The sequence below is a fragment of the Dermacentor variabilis genome, chromosome 2 (assembly GCF_050947875.1).
Source record: "Dermacentor variabilis isolate Ectoservices chromosome 2, ASM5094787v1, whole genome shotgun sequence".
NCBI classification, from domain to species: domain Eukaryota; kingdom Metazoa; phylum Arthropoda; class Arachnida; order Ixodida; family Ixodidae; genus Dermacentor; species Dermacentor variabilis.
This window is the reverse complement of record NC_134569.1, coordinates 109,830,289-109,855,514: the sequence shown is the minus strand read 5'-3', so window position 1 is coordinate 109,855,514 and position 25,226 is coordinate 109,830,289. Positions and strand designations below refer to the sequence as shown.

Below are 25,226 nucleotides of genomic sequence, written 5' to 3'. Positions count from 1 at the left end.
AAACGTCTTCTTTTCTTTTAAATCTTTATTTGGTCGGCGAAGTGCCCCGGGTTTTTGTTAACCTTTTAACCAGCCTTGGATGTCATGGAGGAAGACGTCGTTCTCACCAACAGTGAGGAATGCGTCAGCAGCCGCTTTTTTCCCTTTAATTTGCAACCGCAGTTCGCAGTAACGATGAATAAAATCCTGCGGGCATCCGATTTTATGCGTCGATTCCTGTTTCTGTGCGGCCTCACTTCGCATTACAATCGTATTATATGCAGGGCGTCGCAGCTATCGTGCACCAAAATTTAAATATATGGAAATGTCACGTAGCTGGACAGAACCAACGTAACGCTGCTTGCCATCGCTTGGAGATACTCAGGTTATTTTTTGGATTCCACTTGATTACATAACTAGTCTTAATTATTTAATCAACTTCTCAAATGTTAAAATTAGATAAAAAGTGTCAATGGGAAAATTCTAGAGCAATATGAAAAGCTGCCGATGCAGCTTTCTATTGCTCGATTCGTGCTACATAAAAGTTTTTTCCGAGCGTGAAAAGAAACCCGCGAATACATGCAAAATTGCAGCTAGGCCGGAGTCTAAAAGGTTGGTGGCTCGATGCGGCACTGTCTTCCTTTGCGGCCATGTGCTGTGGGTCATCAGGTGATTTGTCCAGCCTTTGAAATGGCGAGCGGAGTGGCAGCATGCGGATCGGGTTCCCTTTTGGTCAAGCACGCAAGACACCCTGCCCTCCTTATCTCGCCAGCGTCCAGCGACTGCGAGTGGTCGCGCCCGTAGAGTGAATTCCGTTCACGCGTGTTTTAGGGTGCATTGAGATCGCACGTGTTTAGTTGATTAGCGGACGTTTAGAAGAACTTATTCTTCATTTCTTCATTTATTAGCCTAATATTAGCCTAATACCTTGTTATATCTCCTATTGGTCTGAACTGCGACTTTCTTTTTCGTCCTTTGCAACAACATTTTCCTTTTCAGTTCTAGTTGCAAATGAATGTAACCCGTGAAGCGAAACGTGTAGGTGTTCCCACAGAATGGCGGTGACACCTACGCAATTTTAATCAATTAGTAAGCGGTGTAGTGATCAGAAATAAATGAACAGGGATATCCATTGCAATTTGGGTGTGCTGGTGTCGTACTTTGTAATGATTATTTTAATGCATTCGTACATTTATACATACATTTACCGTTTTCCCGCCTACCTGGGCACAGGTTAGACCGTGGTCGAAAGGGTAGCGCATCGGGCTGCTGTGCTGAGGGAACAGGATTGGAAACAACCAATCTGTGTGTGTGTGTATGTATGTATGTATGTATGTATGTATGTATGTATGTATGTATGTATGTATGTATGTATGCATGTATGTATGTATGTATGTATGTATGTATGTATGTATGCATGTATGTACCACTTTGTACATTGGTGCCGCTCTTCAACGAACCTCTTTCACGTCGACGTGGATCACGGTAGATGCGGGGCTGGGCAGAATAATTGGACATGCGCCAGTATGTGCGCGCCGCTATTGCACTGGGTACGCGCTGCTTTTCAATGAACACCTAGTACGCCAACGCTTTAGCGAGCTGCGCCATGCACTGGGTGTGTGCTGCCCTCTCGCCAACTTGGGTCACTGAGTATGCGCGACTGAGGACGCGGTGAGCGAAGGAACAATTCTCAGTGTTCACTAGCGCCAGCGCCCCACGCTTCCGGTCTCGTAGGCCACAAGTGAACTTCTCGGCAGCGCCACCAGATGGCGCAGTGGTTCAGAAAGAATCGCGAGAGGGCATCCCGGTTCACCGCATGATGCGTTTCTCAGCGTTCGCACGCACCGACGCGCCATGCGCTCCGGATAGCATGCACAAATTTCGCGGCGGCGCCGCTAGATGGCGCCGAGTGTTCTTAAGGTTAGGCCTCATACGTAACCCTTTTCGACGGCGGGAATGCGTTATGTTGCTATACTGATTCATTGCTAAACAAATTGCCCTCGACGGTCATCGAGAGATGGGACCTGGCGCACTTTTTATTTTACATTTTTACAATCTTTTGCGCTTCCTCATTCGCTTGCACGAAGTCGCGCCGCCGCAGCTGGCGGGATTCGTCACTCGGCGGGACGGATGACAAATGAATAGAACAAATCAGCCAACAGGATTGCAACCTTCTATAGAGGTATATGGAGGTTTTCCACCATTGTCTGTCCTCACTCCTGTTCTTTTCAACTTGGCCTTCATTCCTCTGTTATGGAGCCTACAAAATATTCCACACATCCCTTTTCTAATATACGCCGATGACGTGACTATATGGTTTGCAAGTAACGACCTCAACATACAACTACGCGACCTGCAGCAGGCTTTAGACGTAACTGGCACCTACGCCCGTAGTGCAAGAGGGGGGGTTATTTTGTAAATGTCCACCTTGTGGACGTGTTAATATTTTCTGCTGCTGAAATTCTGATTGGCCGGGCTGGAGTACGCGCCATAAGGATGCAGGCATCCTCGGCCAATCAGCTTAGCCAACCAGCGAACTAATCTCCAACTTCGTCTCTCGACGTGCACGTTGCCCGAGGTAGAAGGAGTACCGATTCTTGGTGTCTGGATATTCAGCAGCGCGGAACAGGATCGAGGTGGCCACGTAAAATAAAGAAGAAATCACAGTCAGCTCTTCACCTGATGCGAAGTAGTGCGCCTAAATGAAGAGGAGCCCGTACTCAGGCAGTCCGTGGCATTGTTCGGGCTATACTACAACCAAGCACACTTTATCAAGCTCAATTTCACCACCTTACCTTGAAGCAGCGGGAAGAGATCGAGATAATCAATCGAGAAGCGATGAGCGTAACCACCGCTCTACCTCAGATTACCCTTCTGTTCACCCTTCAAGAACACGGCCATCTGAATACAATAGCCGAATTGGCAACATAACGTGAACGAGTGTCCACGTTGGTTGAGTAGGCAACATGTTTCAGTTGCTGCTGAATTATATGACTATTTTCACAAAACATCACTGAGGCTACATCAAGTAGATGAAATGCCCCCCTGGAAGTTCACTTGCATAACAGTAAACAAATCACCCGGCTTCAGTAAGAAGCTCAAGCCGAAGGTGCCATTGCACATCGATATTTTATAGGACCACTGTGTTTTGTACACAGACGCTGCTGTTACACGTGGCTGTGGACGGAGGGCATGGATAAGCCGTACGTATTTTCCTCTACAAAGAAATAAGAATTATACAATGGATGTCTATAGCTGGACTCTACTTGAACTCCTGGCCATACACGACGCGAGTGAGGCAGTCTCATTATTATCAGGCATCACACAAGTACAATTATACACCACGACTTCTACTGTCATGAAACAATTTCAGAGAACTAGCAAAGCTATATCTACTTGCGAAAAGATACATACGCTTCACAATAACTCACCTTTCCATGTTCACGTACGCTGGGTACAAGGACATAGTTCTGTCCTTTTCAGTGCATTGCCAGACAACCAAGCACTCGACAAGAACACGCACCCACCAACACCTCGTGTGCAAGACTAGCTCGAAATATTCCCTTAGACAAGACGCAGGTGATCTCATTGCCCAGTGTGCCCACTCTGGCGTCCACAACCTCACAAATGTGGATGAAGTTTCCTTCAGGAGGGTATGGGCAGGGGCCCAAGCTGCACCACCCTGGCACAGGACAAAAACATGTACCGCCTGCTATAAACTTGCCCAGGTACAAGACATATCCGAGAGCCCTTGCTCAGAGGTTCTGGTCTCCGTAGCCACCGACATGCTCACTTGAGCAAGCGCAGCATAGACGGCTCTAATTACGCAGCTTTGCTGGAGTTCCTGCAAGATGCAGGATTGTATTCGTATTCATAGATCTTTTAGTGCTTCTTATATAAGGCGGCCATTCTTGGAAAAAGAAGAAAGAACGGCTTCCACGGATACCGCACATTGTCTGTTGAGGTTCATAATGAACGTGCCGGCGGGCATATCATATGGAGTAGCGTGCTGCACTTGGGACCACCGATGCTCCTCCAATGAACTTTAGAAATATCTTGCGCTTCCTCACCAGTATGGGCATACGTGGAAACACATCTCATAAGAGCTCTCGATATACGGCATTATATCATCTTTATTTTCAGGCTGTGTTCTTAACAGCGCAACTAATAAAAATAGAATACTCCGACCACAAATATTGTCAACATGCTACAGAAGACCAGATCACAACGGAATAAAAGGAAATTCCTTTTTTATGCTCCTAACATCTCATTCGTACCTTAGGCATAACAGTTAAAATTAGTTGACAGTCACTTCAGCATAGGCTAAAGACGATGGAGGTGAAAGCCGGCGCTCACACGAGACACTATTTACATGACATTCTCATTCGAAGGCGTTCTTACTTCTTATTGTTTTCTCTCACCAAAGGTCGTGGGTTTGAGTGGCTTAATTAACTGCACGTTAGTTAACTTCGCGCTAACTTAGACCTAAGGTCGTGGGTTCGACTCCCACCAAAAGTGGGTTCGAGTACCTTAATTAAGTGTATCTGAATTAACTCTTACCAAATTAACCCCACCTTAATTAACACCAAAGATGGTGAGTTCGAGTACCTAAATTAAGCACGTTAAAGAACCCCAGGTGGTCAAAATTTCCGGAGTCCTCCACTACGGCGTGCCTCATAATCAGAAAGTGGTTTTGGCACGTAAAACCCCAAATATTATTATTATTATTATTACCTAAATTAACACTCTTAATTAACAGTACATTAATTAATTTCGCCTTAACACCAGAAGTTGTGGGTTTAACTCCCACCAAAGGTCGAGGGTTCGAATGCCAGCTAAGGTCGTGGTTCCGAATGCCTTAATTAACTCTAACTTATTTAACTGTGCCTTAATTAGCACCAAAGCTCGTGCGTTTGACTCCCACCAAAAACAGATGGTTCAACTCCGACCAGAGTTCACAGGTGCGGGTGCCTTAACTCTACCTGAAGTAACGGTGACTGAACTTTGCATTAATTAACACCGAAGGCTGTGGGTTCGACTGCCACATATACGGTCGATAGTTCAACCCCCAAATTTGACGCCATTGAATTTTGGTTGCATAAGGCCGGATGGTCAATTTTTCGACCCATGAGCCATCTACAGCTTTCGCCTTAATAAATGTTAAATTAATTAAATAATCAATTAATTCATTCATTATTTCATTCATTCATTCGATCATTCATTCATTCGTTACACCCAACTGAGGGCACATTAAACATATGACTGTGAGGTTCTCCTGTGGTTCAGGCACGCCTCACGTCCAATTGATAGCCGCTGTGCATTTGTCAATGTGCAAAAGATGAGGCACACGAAAATGTCCCACCAGCAATCAGTGCTTCCAGCTCTCTCTTTAATTTGTCTCTGTAAAAAGAGTTGTGACATTAAATCATATATACCTGAGCACATTGCCCCCCAAAAGTACTAAGCCTGAACTTCTCTTCTCGGAAGACCACACTGTGCACTCGATGGAACGGCGGATCCGGAGCGCACACACACTGTTCATGCACCTTTGCTTATAGCAGTGGTTAAAAAAATAATACGGGGGTGGAATAGAAATGAATGTTGTGGGAACTCATGGCCAGTGCCGTGCCCAAGTGCATGCCTCGACCTCGGGAATATCTGCATGCCTCGACCTCGGCGTCTTCTGTCTTGTGGCATCGTCTCAACCTTTTCCGACTCACTCAAGAGAAACCCGATGACTTCCAGAGCTGGTTTGCCCCTTCTCTTGAAAACGTGCAAACGACATTCCAGTGTGCAAATTGCCCCACTTCCAAGTTGGTGTCCTCCGGAGCACTTTGTTGTCAAGGGCCACGCTGCATTCGTTTAGGAATTTAGGATTACTTTGACCGTGACCTGCCAGATGAGGAAACTGGGGGGAGGGGCCGTACCACCAGTTCTCGCTCTTCTGTTCGTCGGCTGTTCGGAGGCTGCTTCGCAACTTTACGTGCTTCGGTTTAACGCTAGCCATGGGGCAACCACACTTTTGAAGAGCTCCGACACAGAAAAACGGCGTTGTACGGCAACCACCTTCAGCACGTGGCGCGGCTCTTCATGTTCGGCGGAGTGTCTGTAGCCGCCGGGTTGCCGTTTCTCGCCACGGACATCTTCGACTGGCGCATCGGGGGACAATTGTCCTCCGGATCGGTGGACATCTGAGAGCCCGCGCGCGACCGCGTTAGCAGGCGACACGTGAGCGAGTCGCGGACCATGCGAGCCGCGGTCCGCCAAAAACCACCGCCGTTCTCAATGTCTCCGTGTGGCCGCTGGAAATAAAGGAAGATGTACGGGTTGATGGCACTGTTGGAAGCCGATATCACGCCGAAGAGAGCTACCAGGTTGGCGTCCAGGATGCCCGGGTTCCCGAAGGCCAGGATCGCCTCCTGCACCATGTACGGCACGTTCGTCACCAGGAAGGCGCCGAACACCACGGCCGTCATTTTCAACGTCTTCACCTGCGTCCACAGGTAACCACTTGTTTATTTCCACATAATTTGGAACTGAAGGACATAATGCAAGGATAATGCAAGCCGCGAAAACTGGGCGCTGTGTCGCGAACCGCACTGCATTCGTGTAACCCGCCGTGGTTGCTCAGTGGCTATGGTGTTGGGCTGCTGAGCACGAGGTGGCAAGATCGAATCCCGGCCACGGCGGCCGCATTTCGATGGAGGCGAAATGCGAAAACACTCGTGTACTTAAATTTAGGTGCACGTTAAAGAACCCCAGGTGGTCGAAATTTCCGGAGTCTTCCACTGCGGCGTGCCTCATAATCAGAAAGTGGTTTTGGCACGTAAAACCCCATAATTAAATTTTTCTTTTCACATTCGTGTAAGAGGAAGCGCATTGCGCATTTGCCTGCGCAATGTCGGACCTTCATGATCAAGATTCTGGGAAGAAGCAAAACTGACATAGAAATGATAGAAGCGTTTTATACCACCTCTGATGGTAAAACAGGGATGAACATGGTTTAATTTCTTTGTTTGGTAGCGAGGAGAGATTCTGGCGCGGCATGTTGGCTGTAATTTTTTTCTGTACATTTTTGTAGCTAATTATCCGGGTTTTATTTCTGCTTGGTGACTCTACGAGGCCTCATTGCGCACCTGTGGCGGGAAGCTGAAATTGAAGACCTCTGACTGAAATATAACAATTTCAAAGCATGCGCTAGGCTACCTGTGTCCCTTATCGTCTTCGTCTGTTTTACACAGTGCCTTTTTTGAAGCCTATATATATGAACCAACTAGCCTAGCAGGAGGTTTTACTGACCTAGATCGTTAATTATGCGAAATACGCCAAGAAGTGAACATATGCACTTTTCCCATTGCGTTAACATTATGCGCAACTGTTGCTGCTAACACAAGCACTTGTTCTTGCTAGTATCCTCTTTATATTCCCTGTAGAGTAGGCACTTACGTACTGGCTTTTAGAATATGCGTTTTTCAAGAGACGAAAGCTATTAACTGCCGTCACAACGCTTATACATTGGGGCACGTACCTGCAACATCACATGTGGAGTTGTCTGTACGCTCACACCGGGAATATACCTGGGATCATTTTACTTTATCTTACTGCATTCTTTTTATCATGCGCCCTCTATCGTCTGCTAGAATTTTTTCCTTGCGCTCCTTACTCACATATTATGCTGCTCCCTTTAAACCAGTGATTTTGTAAAGAGCCCTCTTGACTGAAGACGGCGAGTACAAACCTTAGCTCGAGGTATCGAGGAAGTGGTTTGCCGGCCCATGTGCCGGTTGATCGCAGTGTGCTTCCAAATGGCCCACAGGATTCCAGCATGGAACGCAATCAGGAGCACCAGTGGCACGACGAACACCGTGAAGAACACAAAGCCCATGTATATCTGGCGGTGGTAGAGCGGCGTGTCAGGGTCGTAGAAGATGGACGCGCAGAAGCACTTGCCGGGCGCTACTTCGACGCTGTGGAAAACGTAGACGTTCGGCAGTGACGGCATGCACGAAGTCAACCACGTCAGGGCAGCTAGCTTCCACGGATCCGTGCTAGGCGCAAGCGGCGTGGCGATGGCGATGTACCTGTCTATAGCGATGGCCACGAGCATGTAGGTGGACGAGACGAGCGCGAACGTCTGCAGAAACTTGAAGAAGCGGCAGAAGGCGTCGCCCGCGATCCACAGCCGGCCCATCACCTCCCACACCACTTGCGACATCATCGTGATGCAGGCCACCAGAAGGTCCGCTATGGCTAGGTTCAGGAAGAGCACTCGAGCCTTGGACACTCGCCGGCGACGCTGCTGCACGAGCAGGTTGCAGCAGACGACGCTGTTGCCGACCACGGACAGGATGATCATGGTGATGATGATGACTATGCGGACCCGCTTGTGGTAGCGAGGGCCCATCATTTCGTCCGTAGCCACGGCGTCGGTGACATTGTTTAGGAGTGCAGTGACATTGTCTGCTGCATCGTGGCCTGGCGGTGGGTCCTCAGTGGACGCGTCGAAAGCGTCTGCTTCAGTCATCACAAAGTAGGTGGTGCTCGGTGTTTACCTCCATCCACTGAAGAGCTCTTGGACAAATCGGAATATGTTACGCGAAGAGTTTATTCTACGTGCTTGGTAACATTCGGCGTGCTTTAAACAATAGCGTTCGGCTGAAAACTGCATCACGACGAGGTCGTGCTGTTGCTGCCAGCAGGCTAAAAGCAGTGAAGCTAGAGACGGAGGAGTCCATGTGCTTGTAGGCCTTCTCAGTTGTGTTGTACCTGCCAAAAGACAAAAAAAAGCCGTTATTCTTGAAATTATCAAACACTTTCAAAACTTTTGAGAGAGCGCTATGTAGATTTCGGACCAATTCATGCGAAACCTCATCACCACTTTGTTTTAGGAATGGAGGCATTTGTGAATATAAGATATTTGCTTGACGAAAAAAGAAAGTGTTAGCTCAGCTGACCATGACCGCAACCACCGCCTTATGATTATCTGACCGCTACTTCCACTTCCCCAAATGCACTGTTAGTTATTCACTGTCTGCATATACCAAAAGGCGTAGATTGTCGCCAGAGGGAAGAAAACAGTGTCCTTTCCCAAAATAACTGTCACTCTTATTAGCAGACGTGTCGCTAAAGCGTAACAACTATGCTCATTATTGTCCAATGTACTTTTAATTTCTGCAGAACGACTTTGAACCTTCTTTTATTTCTGTACTCGCATAACGAGCGTACAAGATGTTGCTCACTGCTTCGATCGAAGAGCGATCAGAACTCAATAAAATATACTGCGTAAAGAGGCCATATCTCGAAAACAGGTGGCCACGTAGGTGCTTTCCATGCATACAGCCCAGCGCAGTGGTGCACATGGCAGCTTGAAGTTCCTTTACAGCTGCGTAGTGCTCTGTGTATTAACTCTTCGCCGCGTTTTTCTGCCTGCAGTCTTTCATAAACTGCTGTGGTCGCTATAGACATCTGCAGCTTTTTCAGCATTAGCAATGAGTGTTTCTAGGACAATGGTGACAACATGCACAAATCTGAAAACGCGCGAAAGGTTTAGCCATGTATGACGCTCAGGCTGCAGGTACAGTAATGACGGTGCCACGTTCATGAATGCGCCTTCATATTGCGTCATTGTGAGGTGTACGTTTCTGCACCTAAAACATGCCTTATATAAATATGTGTGATAATGTTGAAAATGGATGGTGTCGTGTTCAAGACGTAACATATATGGTGACAACGTCTGGAGTTCTAGCGGAGTCCACGCTAGTCGCACTTCGTTTTGTGTTTTCAGGAGTTCTCTGCAATTTGACGTTGACGACAAGAAATATTTGACAACGAATACTTTGACAGCTGCGGGCCGACATTTCGGTAAAAAAAATTAATAAAACAAGGACGTGGATTCAAGGCACACTGAAAATCTGTTTACAAGCGAAGCTTGCGTTCGTGCTTGCGGGGAATGTTCTCCTTTTTCGAGACAATTTGGAAGTATTGCAAACGGCAAAGTAGGGCACGTTTCCACCGGGAAACACTTCATCATCATCATCATCATCAGCCTAGTTACGCCCACTGCAGGGCAAAGGCCTCTCCCATACTTCTCCAACTACCCCGGTCATGTACTAATTGTGGCCATGTTGTCCCTGCAAACGTCTTAATGTCATCCGCCCACCTAACTTTCTGCCGCCCCCTGCTACGCATCCCTTCCCTTGGAATCCAGTCCGTAACCCTTAGTGACCATCGGTTATCTTCCCTCCTCATTACATGTCCGGCCCATGCCCATTTCTTTTTCTTGATTTCAACTAAGATGTCGTTTACCCGCGTTTGTTGCCTCACCCAATCTGCTCTTTTCTTATCCCTTAACGTCACACCCATCATTCTTCTTTCCATAGCTCGTTGCGTCGTCCTCAATTTCAGCAGAACCCTTTTCGTAAGTCTCCAGGTTTCTGCCCCATATGTGAGTACTGGTAACACACAGCTGTTATACACTTTCCTTTTCAGGGATAGTGGCATCCTGCTGTTCATGATTTGAGAATGCCTGCCAAACGCACCCCAGCCCATTCTTATTCTTCTGGTTATTTCAGCCTCATGATCCGGATCCGTGGTCACTACCTGCCCTAAGTAGATGTAGTCCCTTACCCCTTCCAGTGCTTCGCTACCTATCGTAAACTGCTGTTCTCTTCCGAGCCTGTTAAACATTACTTTAGTTTTCTGCAGATTAATTTTCAGACCCACCCTTCTGCTTTGCCTCTCCAGGTCAGTGAGCATGCATTGCAATTGGTCTCCTGAGTTACTAAGCAAGGCAATATCATCAGCGAATCGCAAGTTGCTAAGGTATTCTCCATCAACTTTTATCCCCAATTCTTCCCACTCCAGGCCTCTGAATACCTCCTGTAAACATGCTGTGAATAGCATTGGAGATATCGTATCTCCCTGTCTGACGCCTTTCTTTATAGGGATTTTGTTGCTTTCTTTGTGGAGGACTACGGTGGCTGTGGAGCCGCTATAGATATCTTCCAGTATCTTTACATATGGCTCATCTACCCCCTGATTCCGTAATGCCTCCATGACTGCTGAGGTTTCGACTGAATCAAACGCTTTCTCGTAATAAATGAAAGCTATATATAAGGGTTGGTTATATTCTGCACATTTCTCTATCACTTGATTAATAGTGTGAATATGGTCTATTGTTGAGTAGCCTTTACGGAATCCTGCCTGGTCCTTTGGTTGACAGAAGTCTAAGGTGTTCCTGATTCTATTTGCGATTACCTTAGTAAATACTTTGTAGGCAACGGACAGTAAGCTGATCGGTCTATAATTTTTCAAGTCTTTGGCGTCCCCTTTCTTATGGATTAGGATTATGTTAGCGTTCTTCCAAGATTCCGGTACGCTCGAGGTTATGAGGCATTGCGTATACAGGGTGGCCAGTTTCTCTAGAACAATCTGACCACCATCCTTCAACAAATCTGCTGTTACCTGATCCTCCCCGGCTGCCTTCCCCCTTTGCATAGCTCCTAAGGCTTTCTTTACTTCTTCTGGCGTTACCTGTGGGATTTCGAATTCCTCTAGGCTATTCTCTCTTCCACTATCGTCGTGGGTGCCACTGGTACTGTATAAATCTCTATAGAACTCCTCAGCCACTTGAACTATCTCATCCATATTAGTAACGATATTGCCGGCTTTGTCTCTTAACGCACACATCTGATTCTTGCCTATTCCTAGTTTCTTCTTCACTGTTTTTAGGCTTCCTCCGTTCCTGAGAGCCTGTTCAATTCTATCCATATTATAGTTCCTGATGTCCGCTGTCTTACGCTTGTTGATTAACTTAGAAAGTTCTGCCAGTTCTATTCTAGCTGTAGGGTTAGAGGCTTTCATACATTGGCGTTTCTTGATCAGATCTTTCGTCTCCTGCGATAGCTTACTGGTTTCCTGTCTAACGGAGTTACCACCGACTTCTATTGCGCACTCCTTAATGGTTCCCATGAGATAGTCGTTCATTGCTTCAACACTAAGGTCCTCTTCCTGAGTTAAAGCCGAATACCTGTTCTGTAGCTTGATCCGGAATTCCTCTAGTTTCCCTCTTACCGCTAATTCATTGATTGGCTTCTTGTGTACCAGTTTCTTCCGTTCCCTCTTCAAGTCTAGGCTAATTCGAGTTCTTACCATCCTATGGTCACTGCAGCGTACCTTGCCGAGTACGTCTACATCTTGTATGATGCCAGGGTTCGCGCAGAGTATGAAGTCGATTTCATTTCTAGTCTCACCATTCGGGCTCCTCCACGTCCACTTTCGACTAACCCACTTGCGGAAAAAGGTGTTCATTATCCGCATATTATTCTGTTCTGCAAACTCTACTAATAATTCTCCTCTGCTATTCCTAGAGCCTATGCCATATTGCCCCACTGACTTGTCTCCAGCCTGCTTCTTGCCTACCCTGGCATTGAAGTCGCCCATCAGTATAGTGTATTTTGTTTTGACTTTACCCATCGCCGATTCCACGTCTTCATAAAAGCTTTCGACTTCCTGGTCATCATGACTGCATGTAGGGGCATAGACTTGTACCACCTTCAATTTGTACCTCTTATTAAGTTAGCTGAACACTTAGCTGAACGTAAAGGCGTCGAACACCAACACCACAGACACGGCTGACCGAAACCAGAGTATATCGCACACTCAAACTACTCAAAGTACTTGTCCTGTACTCAAAGTATACCTGTTTGCACCTGTAAAGTAGGATACGGCCTTCTTCCGCTCATGTTTCATCACTGCGTAATACTGCCGCCCCGCTTCGCGGCTATACGAGAATATGCGCTCGCGTTGCCAGCCATTTTTTACTGCGTATCGATGCTGCTCGGCTTCGCGTTTACGGGTGAAATGTTTACGATTACGTCGCTGCAGGAAATCTACACTAGCAGCTAACGTAGAATGCCCACCAGACGGCTGCACCGGGTAAGGCATTCAGGTTTGCGCCTCCGCCAATCCGGTAAAACACCCAGTCCGCTTGCGTTTGCAGGAACACCAGACACGCTAAAGCTTTCTATTATCTGCATTTAGGAAAATGTCTATCCCAAAAAAGAGCGAGCACAACAAAGCGCAACAATTAAGTCACACCCAAACGCGGGCTCTTTGCTGCCCTGCCTCCGCCTCCTCTTTCCCTGCCCGTTCTCTTCTTCCTTTTTTTTTTTTGTCTCTCGCATCATGGTCCACCGCGCTTACATTTCCCTCTGGCCTTTGCTACGGGCGCTAGAGCGACAGGAAAAACGGAGAGATGGGATAACAGCGGCCCCGGTGACGACGGCAGTGGTTGTGAAAATAGCGCGAGGGTGGGAGAGGGGGGGGGGGATTGACAATGGTGGCATGGTGTGACAAACGTTTTTGGCCGCACTTCTGACAGTGTTGCATATATAAGGTTTCTCGGACATGAGCCTTTTGTGTGTGGTACAGCGGGTCGCTTAAGGGCCGGTCGCGGTTAACGCCGCTTTTGAGGGCTGCCTGTAAACGGTTTTTCTTGCTGAAATGAAGAAGTGCATTTTAGGTGAAAGATTTTACCCAGGACTTGAATGAGAGTGCACATTCATTGTACCAAGTATAGGCATTGTATTTGCAACACAAGTAGTTTGTCGGTAGCTTAAAAGCACAAGGACAACGTCCACTATTGACTGTACTAGGGATGAGAGTTGTCTGTCTGCGCCTGTGTCATGCGTGTGTGTAATGAGTATGAATCTGTGTAATGTAAGCAGCTGTAGTGTGCTTCAAAACAGGAGCAACAAGCTGCGACATAATAAATGCGAAATTCTCTTTCGCGTTGCAGACTATATTATGATTAGTCTACATGCTCATCAGCCTAACCTACGTTCATTGCAGAACGAAGGTGCCAAGCAGCGATCTTCCAGCACCCCTGTCTTGCGTTAACTGACCCCATCTGACGCCTGCAAATTTCGTTCTTTCTTCAATCTTTTCAGTTCGCTGCCGTCCACTAACCTTAGCAGACGATGCCGGTCTTGCACACCGTTTTTAAGCTTCTCCTGTGACGCGCCTAGGCATTCTCTGTTGTCGCTGCTGACCCCACATTTCTCTCCCTTTCTCCTTATGCAGTACGGTTGAGGTGTCCTTTACTGAGAGACAGTTACCGCGCTGCACTTAACCCCACCTTTCAGCCCTCCAACCAAGAATCTCTCCCTCTACTGCGCTTCTCTTGTATTGACCACCGGTTACCCGCCCTAACCCTAACACGTCCTGTCCAGCTGCCTAATTTGAACTATAATATCGGCCACCGCCGTTTTCTCTCTAATCCACATGCTGTCTTCTTATCTCTTAACGTTATGCCAAACATATTTTGTTCCGTCGCTCGTTGTGTGGTTCCTTATTGCTTTTCAAGCTTGTTTGCTAACGTCCAAGTTCTTGCTTCATAAGTTAGTAATGGCGGAATGAAATAATCGCGCGCTTTCCTCTTCAAGGACACCGGTAAGCTGCCGGTCATCTCTGCCCGTACGTGCTCCTAGCCATCTTTGCTCTTCTTTCAGATTTCAGATTTTCATGATCTGGTTACCTTGTGACTAATAGTCCTATATAAATAAGCGGACTCTTGCACAGACTGCAGATGTTTGTTTCAGATCAAAAAATGTCATGCTGTTGCCAAGCTTGGATTTGTGCAAATCGTAACCTTGATTGACTCACGTATGCATGGTCATGTTCTTGCTTACTTGCTTGCTCCTCACTTGTGGCGCTTAGCCATTACGGGGGATTGGCCAAGTAGCCGGCGGTTAAAGGTTAAAGGGAAGGGAAGAGAGAAAAACCTAAACGGAATATTAAATCGGGATGAAGGTCATGCTAATGCAGAAAAGTATCTACTTGGCAGATATGAAAAAATTATTTGTAATCATATATAAACATCAAATTTTGTGTTCGTTTTTGGATGGTATTAGAATAATTGCGAAGACCCAATCAGTGACCTAATGACTCATCCAATAATTGATTTCGGGAATTAACATGGTAGCCTAGTGTCACAGTGACAGTAGCAAATGTTCTGCGATGCAAGGCCGACAAAATCATCTGGCGTCCTGTTGTTTTCTTCCTCTTTGCTCTCTATTACCGTTTTCACACGCCGGTCACTTCGTTGTCGTTTCCAATGTGCAACCTAATCCTCTGCACTCATGCCCCCCCCCCCCTCCTCGTTGGAGCCAGCACTATACGAGGAGAAGAGAAGTCACTCAAGGAATCACGAGGAGCGTAGAGTTCTAGCTCGCTGACGTGGAGGGACAAGATGTCATTTGAGGTACGCTTCGTGCGCTGGACCAAGCCGTTTGCTCGCCGGTGCTGAGGGCATGGGCCGCTGCATGACGAATTGCGCGGTCAATCGATAGGTTGACCTTTCAGCGTGCGAGACGACAGAGCCGTGACGCGGTCGGGCGATAAGCATACAGATAAGCAAGGCGTGACGCGTCGCAAGATGCCGCGCTCGCTCGAGGAAGTCAGGCTGAGGCGAAGAGTCGGGGACGGCTCTGGGGCGCGATCGGAGATATTTTGTTCGATACGCGTTCTGTTCAGTTGCTGCAACGTCACAGAGTTGCAGTATGCAAAATTTGTGACACCGGGGCGGAGAGAGCAGCCAATCAGGAAGCGGTGACCTCCCCGGAAGTTTACTTGCGTCGTTTGTCGTCTGCTTGCAAACAGTGTACTACAAAACCAAATGTTTCTCGTCTTCCAAGTGAATTAAATCTTTATCTAAAGAAATGTACTTTTTTCTTCTCAAGCACAAACACGTTTTCAAATAGTAGTACGTGTGACTACTGCAATTTATAACTATTAGGTTCTTTGCGTCGTCCCTAGGTGGTGTCGCGCACAGCGAGAAGGAAAAAGAAAAAAAAAACGAAAAAACGAAAGAGTGGCGCACTTTTCAAGAGGCAGCGACAACATCCCAGTGGCTCGCTGGCACCGATGAACTTGTCGATTTCTCTGTACAACCAACGGATTATTTGTTTCGAGAAACAAAAACGACGCCGGAATTCACTTTCTGCCATCTCTTCAAACGCGTTTCGCACCGCTACCCGCTCTCCTCCTTCCTCTAGAAAAGCCAGCGCAACAACCTAAGTTTCCAACGGAAGCGCCATTTTCTAGAATTAAACTATGAATTGGATTCAAACCTGCCATTTCGCAGCCGAAAAGGCCGCCTGCTGGATCCAATCCAATCCACCAGACGCGCCATGCGAAGCCGTATGATCGCTCCAAACTTCTCAACTCCCGTCGCGTTCGGACGAAATGCTCGGTGGGCGGATGATTGACAGGAGCGTGTCGTCATTTTGACGTCACCAAAAACGGGGCGGCGCCCCGCGGCTGGCGACGTCGGCGCGGAGTAGGCCAATCGCGCGCGCCGGTAACCGAACGAACGCGCCGAACAACCATCTCCGATCGCACCCCTGACTTTCGGTCCCCTACGTTAGGCAGTCAGTAGTAGCAACTGGGAACCTTACTGCTGCCACGCGGCAACAGGTTTCTCATTAAATACTCCTTAAGGAAGTATTTCGCGCTTAGTTTTTTTCGCGCGTCACTAACTGTCGAAGTCGAGATAAATCCGCTAAACAAGAACAAAAAAGAAGCTGATACAAGAAGGACGCCGCTGACACTCGTAAGCTATGCAATGAAGAAACCAGCGCTTTCATGCGTGAGCACCGCGCGTGCGTCATAACCACACGTGAGTGAATAATGTAGACAATAAGTGCAGTATTTGCATTTGCATTCCGATCAGTATTTCCGCAACACTTTTATTTTTGTCCCCTAAGAACAACTTTGTTTTTTTCGTGAAGCTTGCCCTGAGTCACAGATGTGCATCTAAATAAGCGCGTGGAGGCCCTGCTCACGTATAAATTTCAGTAGTGGCATAGAGAACTTATCGTCCATGAGACAACCCCTGTAACAGTGTGTTTGATCTGTTCGTAGCTTAGGAGCTCTTACAATCTTCTCTTGATATCATAACAAGCAAACAAAGACTGACAGCAAGGACAACTTTGGGGAAATTACTTGCGCTTCATAAATGAAGTAAAGAAACGATGAATTAATGGAAATCAAAGTGGATGAAAACACAAGTTGCCGCAGGTGGGGAACGATCACACAACCTTCGCATTACGCGTGCGATGCTCCACCAATTGAGCTGCCGCGGCGCCGTTCCCCCATCCACTTTCTTGGGTATTTACGTTTCCTAGTAGACACCTGGGAGTGTTAGCCAGCGCCATCACTCACAAACCTTGGCAGCAGATGTGAAATATCCTTTCTGCCGCAGGCGTCACGAGAACGTGATCTTATTTGGGTGAAGGCAACCGGTCAATAAGCTCACACATGCTACCTGAATGCATCAATGTTGCCGAATTCGAGACCCTCGTTATGTAATGAGTGAGAAAAGGGGGGTTAACCGAGGGGCCTGATTTTTGTATTAGTCATATCATAGGAAGCGAACAAACGCTTACACCAAAGACAACATAGGGGTTTGACTAGGAAATATAAGTACCCCGGAAAGTGGATGGGGAAACGGCGCCGCCGTTGCTCAATTCGTAGAGCATCGCCCGCGTAATGCGAAGGTTATGAGATCGTTCCCCACCTGCAGCAAGCTGTTTTTTCATCCATTTTGATTTACATTAATTTATCGTTTCTTTACGTGATTTATTAAGCACAAGTAATTTCCCCTATGTCTTCCTTGGTGTCTGTATTTGTTCGCTTCTTATGATACGACTAATAAAAATTGGGCCCCTCGGTAAACTCCCTTTCTTCTCGTTTAATCTTCTCTTAGCCCTAATTTCTGCGAAGCGAGTTCTGCCCTGAATAAGAGGCTATTGGCGGAAGATCTGGAGGAAGAATTGTCGAGGCAGCCCTATATAGTAGTTACCCTACGCCTTCCGTTATACGACTTCTGTGTGCTCATCTGTTTGATCCGCGATTGGCTCCGTATACTAAGTAGCGCTTTGTCCGCAGCTTCCTGCGTGAGGAGCGGAAGACCTCCTTCTATTCAAAGACCAGAAGCCCTTCTCGCTTACATCGCGTTCAGTCAAGACAGGAACCAATCTGCCTCGTGTCCCTAAGCGGTTGCACCAATGCTTCGCTCTCGAATGGCATAGCGTGATACCGGAAGGGAAGCGGCTTCCGAACGCAGATAAAACCGAGCCGGAACTTCGTCTGCGGTTTTTAATATCCTCTAAGGGAACGTTCTCGAGAGAGAGAGAGAGAGAGAGAGCGAAATAAAAGAAGAAATACGAAGTAAGACAGAGATGCATGGCGCAGCAACGGGTTTGGAAGGAAACTCGAAAAACGGAATTCATCAACTGCAAATGCTCTATTGAAAAAAAAAAAGCGAATGAAACAAAAATTGTCTGCAAATGCCATCGTCGGAAACGAGAAGCAAGCGGGAATGTTTGAGTTTGATCTGCTAGGTCTGGGACTGTATATACCTGATCGAGTCCAATTCAAGCGCTGCAGAAAGCGTAACTTACACCAAATTGAATTGCATATCGCGAGGAGAGTCTACGTCGGTGAGAGGAGAGTGCGCGTAAGATTGGGCGATCAGGCCATACCAGGCCGTGCACATGAGAAAGGGCTCCAAAGGAGGCGGACGCTGGCAACAATACGGACACCGACCCATGGCCTGCGTTAATAGAAAAGGCAACCACTAGCAGAATCGCTGCTGCTACGGCATGTGTGCAGCGCACTGTCCAAGCTGACAAATGCCGTCATTGCTGCGTACGGTATTGAGCGAAATGTGTTATGGCACCAGCGCAAATCTATTACTGAATAGTAATCTGGGGTCGAGGAAAGATTTTTTTATGAAAATCAAATAGAATCTAACCGTACATTGAGAGATATAGAGAGTTAATTTACAGTAAAAGCAGAAAGGTTGGTCCCTGCTGGTGCTCTCTAAACTTCTACTCCGCGCCAAAGATGAGGGAAGGAGTGTTAAAGTGTGAAGTTGAATGATCGCTATAGTCTAAAGGCCCCTCTTCCAGTATCGTGTCATTCGGGAACTTCAGAAACCTTTTTGTTATCGCCCGCGCAGTCTGTCCAAAAAGTCTTTAGGAAAACACCGCATGAAAATGGAGGGGGTATTGTCGCAGAAACCATTGAAGATTATTGCCAAGGTATGCGGAGCGCAGAAATCAAATGGACACATTAGCAATACTTCTGACGTTTGCTGCTGTTGTCGATAACAGTGCCTGAGGGTCACGACACAAATTATCGCCTACATGCTTTGGTAGATTGCGTTTTGATGACAACGGCGATGGCGCTACGACGACGGCATCATGACGAAGATTGCACGACTACAACGGAATGACGACAGCGTGTCGACGAGGGCATGACAACGGCTGCGCAACTGGCGCTTTTGTTCCCCGCTCGGTTACTCCATCCGGAGACTCGTTATTTCCCCGTCCAGTCGCTTTGAATCCACGCAGATACCGCGGAGTGTTCAATTTTTCTAAGCGAAGCTTGGTTGAGACGGAAAGACAAACGTGATGGTGATTTATTTTCATCCCTTTGAGCCGGGGCGGTGAAAAATATAGCCAGCCTGATCTACTTAATCAGGTATGCTATACATGCTTTTCATTCTACCATTTTCGTCTACATCTCCTTAATCTTTTTTCTCCTCCTCGATACTTGTCTATCTACCTTGCACATCTACCTATGCCTGTAGCGGATCCGGCCAAAATCTCTTGCCCATTTTTTTTCCCCACCAATACTCTAAGCGTATCTTGCTTATCTCGACTGCTGGCCGGTTGATGCTTCCGTCCACTTTAAAGCCAAGCGTTTCTGGAAGGTGTACGTTACCTACGGGTTTCACTGATTGAATCCCTTCGCATTCCATTGGGATGTGCTGAGCGGTCTCTAGACATATGCTGCAGCAGACGCATGCCTCATCTTGTTACGAACATTCGTTCCGGTATGTTTTTATCCTTACACAACCATCTCGAGCCTCATATAGCAAGGCACTGCCCTGTGTTTTATCGCAGAGATTTTCCCTTCTAATTTATTCCTTCTTATTCTTTTAAATCTTAAGTGTCTTTTTTGTTTCGCTTCTTTGCATCCGATTCACGGTCTCTCTTTCACTCGTTTTGTTTTTGATGACTCCTGGTTGTTTACTCTCCTGGATACTTTCTTGACCTCTTCCTCCATTCAGTGTCCATGCTTTTCAGGTAGAGATACTTGTGCACTTTAGCCGCCCGTTTATTTTGATCCATGTCCCTGAGTCTTTCTTCAAAACTAATTTTCCTCAGCCCTTCTCTGACTTCAAAAGAGGCCCAGCCCATGTCACCCTGCACTGACTGATTTGCTGTCTTATCGTGTGCTCCCAAATCCAGCCGGCTTCCCGATCTTTGGTAAACTTCCAACGCCGACAAGATATCCGATTTTGAGCACAGAATGGCGTTTCCGAACGTTAGCGCTTGTACCATTACTCCTTTCCAGATTCCACGTAGCACCTCATATTTGTTGCTCTATGTTTCCCTATTGCTGCATTCCGCTTCCCTTTTATTTTCAGATTTTCTTGGTGGGTGCATGAGTAAGTGTTTCCTTCGTTCATGTATATGCCGATGTATTTATATTGCCTTACTATGGGTATGAATTGCTGTTGAAATGACACCACGTAATTACTCGTCTCTTCATTAAAGATCATAATTTCCGATTTCTACATGCTAAACTTAACGCCTGGCCTTGTGCCTGCGTTTCCACACATATTCGCAAGTGTCTGTAAATCTCTTGCATTATCTTCTAGTAGCACTATGTCGTCCGGAAACCTTCTATTTGCGCCACTTGTCCATTACGCATGTAGCATAAGTCAAATCCTAATTCACTGTTTTCCAGTCGTGTTTCTACGCCCTTAACATAAAGCGTGAACATCAATTGAGACAGAGAACATCCTTGCTTCATTCCGTGGCGAACTTCCACCACTTCATTACAATTTCGGCTTTCGCATGCAAATTGTACTGGGTTGCCTTTGTATATCGCCTTCAACAGCTCCACCAAATTGTCATCTGTACCTTCATGCTTGAAAATATCCCATAACAATTTCCTCTGTGCGTTGTCGTAGGCTCCCTTAATATCCTGCAATTCTATCCATAAAGGTATATTCTGAGCTACTGAAATCTCTATACAATGAGTTTGTACAAACATATTATCCTCTAAGCATCTGCCTGCTCTGAACCCATTGTGTAAATAATTGTTCGCCACCCGGCTCCAACAGTTCTAACTTTATGGCTCGCATTTCTATACTATATTTCACGTATACCTTACCGTAACTGGCCTGTACGAGCTCGCCTTATCGGTATCGCTTTTGCCTTTGTAGGTAAGCTTCATCTTGTTTTGACGCCATCCGACCAGAATTCTTTTTTTCGTTTTAATTACATGCCCTGTGGCATCACTTAGCAGTGCCGTGCTTTCTGGAATGAGGTTTTTTTTATTAGCTGTATTAGGGATTTCATCGGGTCTTGCGGCCGGGTTATTAGGCACATCTCTACAAGAGACGCCTGGCGGACTTCGGGGGCGAACAGGACCTGCGTCCGTCAGCCCATACGGCGGAGAAACGCGGAGACTGCGCATGCGCAAGCCTACGCGCTTGAGCGTGCATGTGCGTGTGCAGGACATCCTCTACAAAGAGATGTGACACAGCGCCAACCACAGCATCTGGACATTCAGACGGCACTAAAGCTATCGCGCGACAACGCGTCAGACTCGGAGGACCCGACAGTTGGGCTTCGCTGACGAACGCCCACGCGAAAAACGTGCCCATTGCATCGGTGCCTTTGGATCGGCGGAGAGTTTGCGGCCACCGAGCATCTCGAAAACGGATGAAAATATTTATTACAAAAAACGAAAACCCCGAAGGAAGCCATTCGCTTGAAAAGCTATATGGAGGGCCACTAAATTGAAAGGAATTTACTTGGCTTCCAACAATTAGATGAGCCATGCAGAAAGCTGATCAGACAACGAGGGCACTCACGATGACAGCAATGACGGCGATCGATATGGTAATCATGTTGACCCGACTGTTTCGAAAGCAAGATAAATCAGTCGCAACTGGAACAGATTAGTATAGATGTACTTCGAAGCAGAAATTACACATTGGCATGTGCTGCAAATAAATAAGATGGCAACCTTAGGCGTTATGAAAAACTATTATTAAATATGCACAGTAGACGTCATCCCCGTATCCACTCACAATGAGCGAATAATTAGAGGATAGCGCAGCATAGAAGTCTTCATCAGGTATAATGCAGTTATAAGATCTTGTTGAGGGCGCACTGTAGTGCGCCCCTACCAGAATTGAAAAATTGTATTGCAGAACCGCTCCCTTACGCAGCGGTTCTGCAACGTATGGCACATTCATAATGTAAACTTATTCATAATAAAGATGGCGGTTGATATAAGGCTTGCTTGATAGTTTCTTCGATGAGACGCACCTTTGCTTCAGTTACACCACCTCTCAACGCCCCACTTCCGTGATCTCTAAAGTAATTTACTTGATGACTTCATTTCAGTAGCGATAGATAAAATAGCGCTAAACCGGTAAAAAGTGGCAGGCTATTTCTTGAAGAAGCTTATTGGAAAGCCCCACGGTGGCGAGCTCCCAGGTGGTTGCGTGGCTCCATAGACGGCTTTCATTAGCGGTTTCAGCGGCCACGTTCAAATTCAGGGCAAAATGAAAAAAAAAGGAACTTTCATGTACCGTAGTTTTCCAGGGCACCGAACAACACCAGGCCATCAAAATTAGTCCAGAGCTCCTATGTTTCCTTCTGCGCTAATTTGGGCAGGTAAAACTGGATGGATACTATGCAAACGCTTTATTGCATTTCTTTGGTGGTGTGATCGACGTTGATTGTCAGCTGGAGAAAGTAAAGCCGAAAGCTCCCTTTTTCAAGCTTCTCGCCTGAGCCATCGCTGTAAGGGACGGCAGCTGTATCCTAACGAATGCCATCGTATTCTATAGCGTATCTGGAAATTTTCGTGCAGCTAAAATCAGCGACAGTTCCCACCCTGATTCCTCGCTGGAGTTTTAATGCAACGCAGCTTTTTTTTTCTTAATTTTAGTATAATGAAATCTAACTTACCGAAGCTCAGCAGAAGGTAGAGAAATATACAACGACACAGGAACATGCCGCCGAAATTTCAAGGTGGTTTCCCCAGGTCTTTCTTTCTTACGTTTTTCGTTCAAGTGCGTTTATACTTTTCCAAGGCTCCGCTTACAATGAGACCGAACCATAGACCGCAATCTCTTACTCTTGCACACGCCTTTGATCAAGCGCAATTAATCTCGACCCCCGGCGCCTTTTGTCGGACGGCCCGCGCAGTGGCGGCGGGTTTGATGATGAGGCGGCCGACGTTAAAGCCACGACGAACGAACACTGGTGGTAAGCACGCGATAAGAAAGAGTCATCGTTTGATCACTGGACAATTTAGAGGTAGCAACCATATGAATGCCCCAGCATCTGAGTAGCAGAAACAGATCTCGAAGCATATGTGTTTTCGAGGGCTGCATGCGTTGGAAGTGATTGCGAAGTCGGAAACGCGTCATGGCCGCCATGTTGTAGACCCCACCCACAGTTTGTGGAGAGGCCGGCGACGCAATAGTTGCCAACAGTTTCCGATCGCGGCCGTTCGCACCGCCAGTTCCAGCGGCTCCCGGCAAAAGATGACTGTCACCGGTACGCGCACTCCAAATTCTATACACACTTCTGGCAGTTCAACTAAGCTATTTTCTTATCAATTTCTTTTAGCACGTTTTGAGCTTAGCATATGGTGTTCTTCCATCCACATTGCGAGAAACGTGTTTATTTATTTATTTATTTATTTATTTGTTTACTTATTTATTTATTTATTTACTTATTATCTTACTCTCAAGGCCCGGTGATTATTACAAATAGGTTCGTTGACAACATTATTGATGTTTGTGGCGTCAGAAATGGGATTGATGGCGGCAGGGAGGTGGTTCCAGTCATTCATCGTTCGTGGTAAAAAGGAATCGAAATAGACATTGGTGCGACAAGTGGGAACTTCAACCTTAAAACAATGATCCGTGCGTGACGATAGGTTTGATGGCAGGGAGATTAGTTCATCCTTAAGTGTTTCGTTAGTTTAATAAACCTTACGAAAAAGTATTTACGCCGAAACTCTAGGTTAGGTTTAGCTAAGGGTTAGCTTCATTGACGAGACACTTGCATGACGAGAATAATCAGAAAGAATAAAACGAGCAGCTCGGTTTTGAATGGATTCGATGGAATTTTTTAGCTTTAGAGTAGAAGGGTCGAAAATAGAGCATGCATATTCAAGTTTAGGCCTCACTAAGAATTTGTACAGAAGTAACTTGACAGCTGCAGTTGCCGACGAAAAATTACGCCGTAAGAACCCAAGCATACGATTAGCGTTACCGTAAATGTAATTTATATGAATGTTCCTGGTAAGATTGTGTGTAATGTGGATACCAAGGTATTTGAATGATGAAACATTTTCTAGAGGTATGTTGCTAATATTGTACGCAGGAAGGGCGGTATTTCTGACAGCACGGGACACACACGCATCGCCTTACATTTATTAGAGTTGAGTTTCATTTGTGATCTAGAAGACCATGATTTTACTATGCCAATGTCTGATTGAAGATTAACGAAGTCGCCAGGATTAGAAATGACACGCTATAGAGAACACAGTCATCGGCGAATAACTTGATTGATGATTTAATTTGGTCTGGGAGCTCATTAATATAAATTAAAGCTAATAATGACACTAGAACTGACCCTTGCGGTACACCGGAGGTTACTCGAGCACTAGAAGAGAAACATTCGTTGGCATAAACAAATTGTGAACGGCTACACAAAAAACACTTAATCCAAGCAAGCACGTACGCTAGGATCAATGCTGAGGTTTCTTAATTTAGTTAGAAGTAATGCATGCGAAACAGCATCGAAGGCTTTGGCGAAGTCTAAAAATATGCAGTCAATAATACCGTTAGCATCCATCGCCTGGAATAAATCATTAGTGAATGACAAATGCTGTGTTTCGCAGGAAAGGTGTTTTATAAATCCGTGTTGGTAGGGGTAAAAAATAAGTTTGACTCGAAAAAACAAAGCATGTGTGAGTAAATTATGTGCTCCATTAAGTTTCTGGGAACGCTGGTTAGGGATATATGTCTGTAATTCAGTGGGAAGTAACGATTACCAGACTTATGTACGGGAATCACCATCCATGCTTTCCAATCGTTCGGAAGGATGGTGGTTTGAAGTAACTGAGCAAAGATT

At 46.4% G+C, this 25,226-nt stretch overlaps 1 protein-coding gene across 2 annotated transcripts in view; it reads right to left on the bottom strand.

The window, feature by feature from the left end:
• Positions 1–5,335: 5,335 nt before the first annotated feature.
• The window catches only part of LOC142570935 (gonadotropin-releasing hormone receptor-like), a 72,003-nt gene continuing 52,112 nt past the window's right edge, over positions 5,336–25,226 (bottom strand). For both annotated transcript variants that reach the window (XM_075679235.1, XM_075679236.1), the window contains exons 3-4: positions 7,718–8,745; positions 5,336–6,470 (exon numbers count right to left, since the gene is read on the bottom strand). In XM_075679235.1, coding sequence (XP_075535350.1) covers positions 6,048–6,470; positions 7,718–8,503 — 1,209 coding nt within the window. In that variant the 5' untranslated portion in view covers positions 8,504–8,745 and the 3' untranslated portion in view covers positions 5,336–6,047. The remainder of the gene's footprint in view (positions 6,471–7,717; positions 8,746–25,226) is intronic.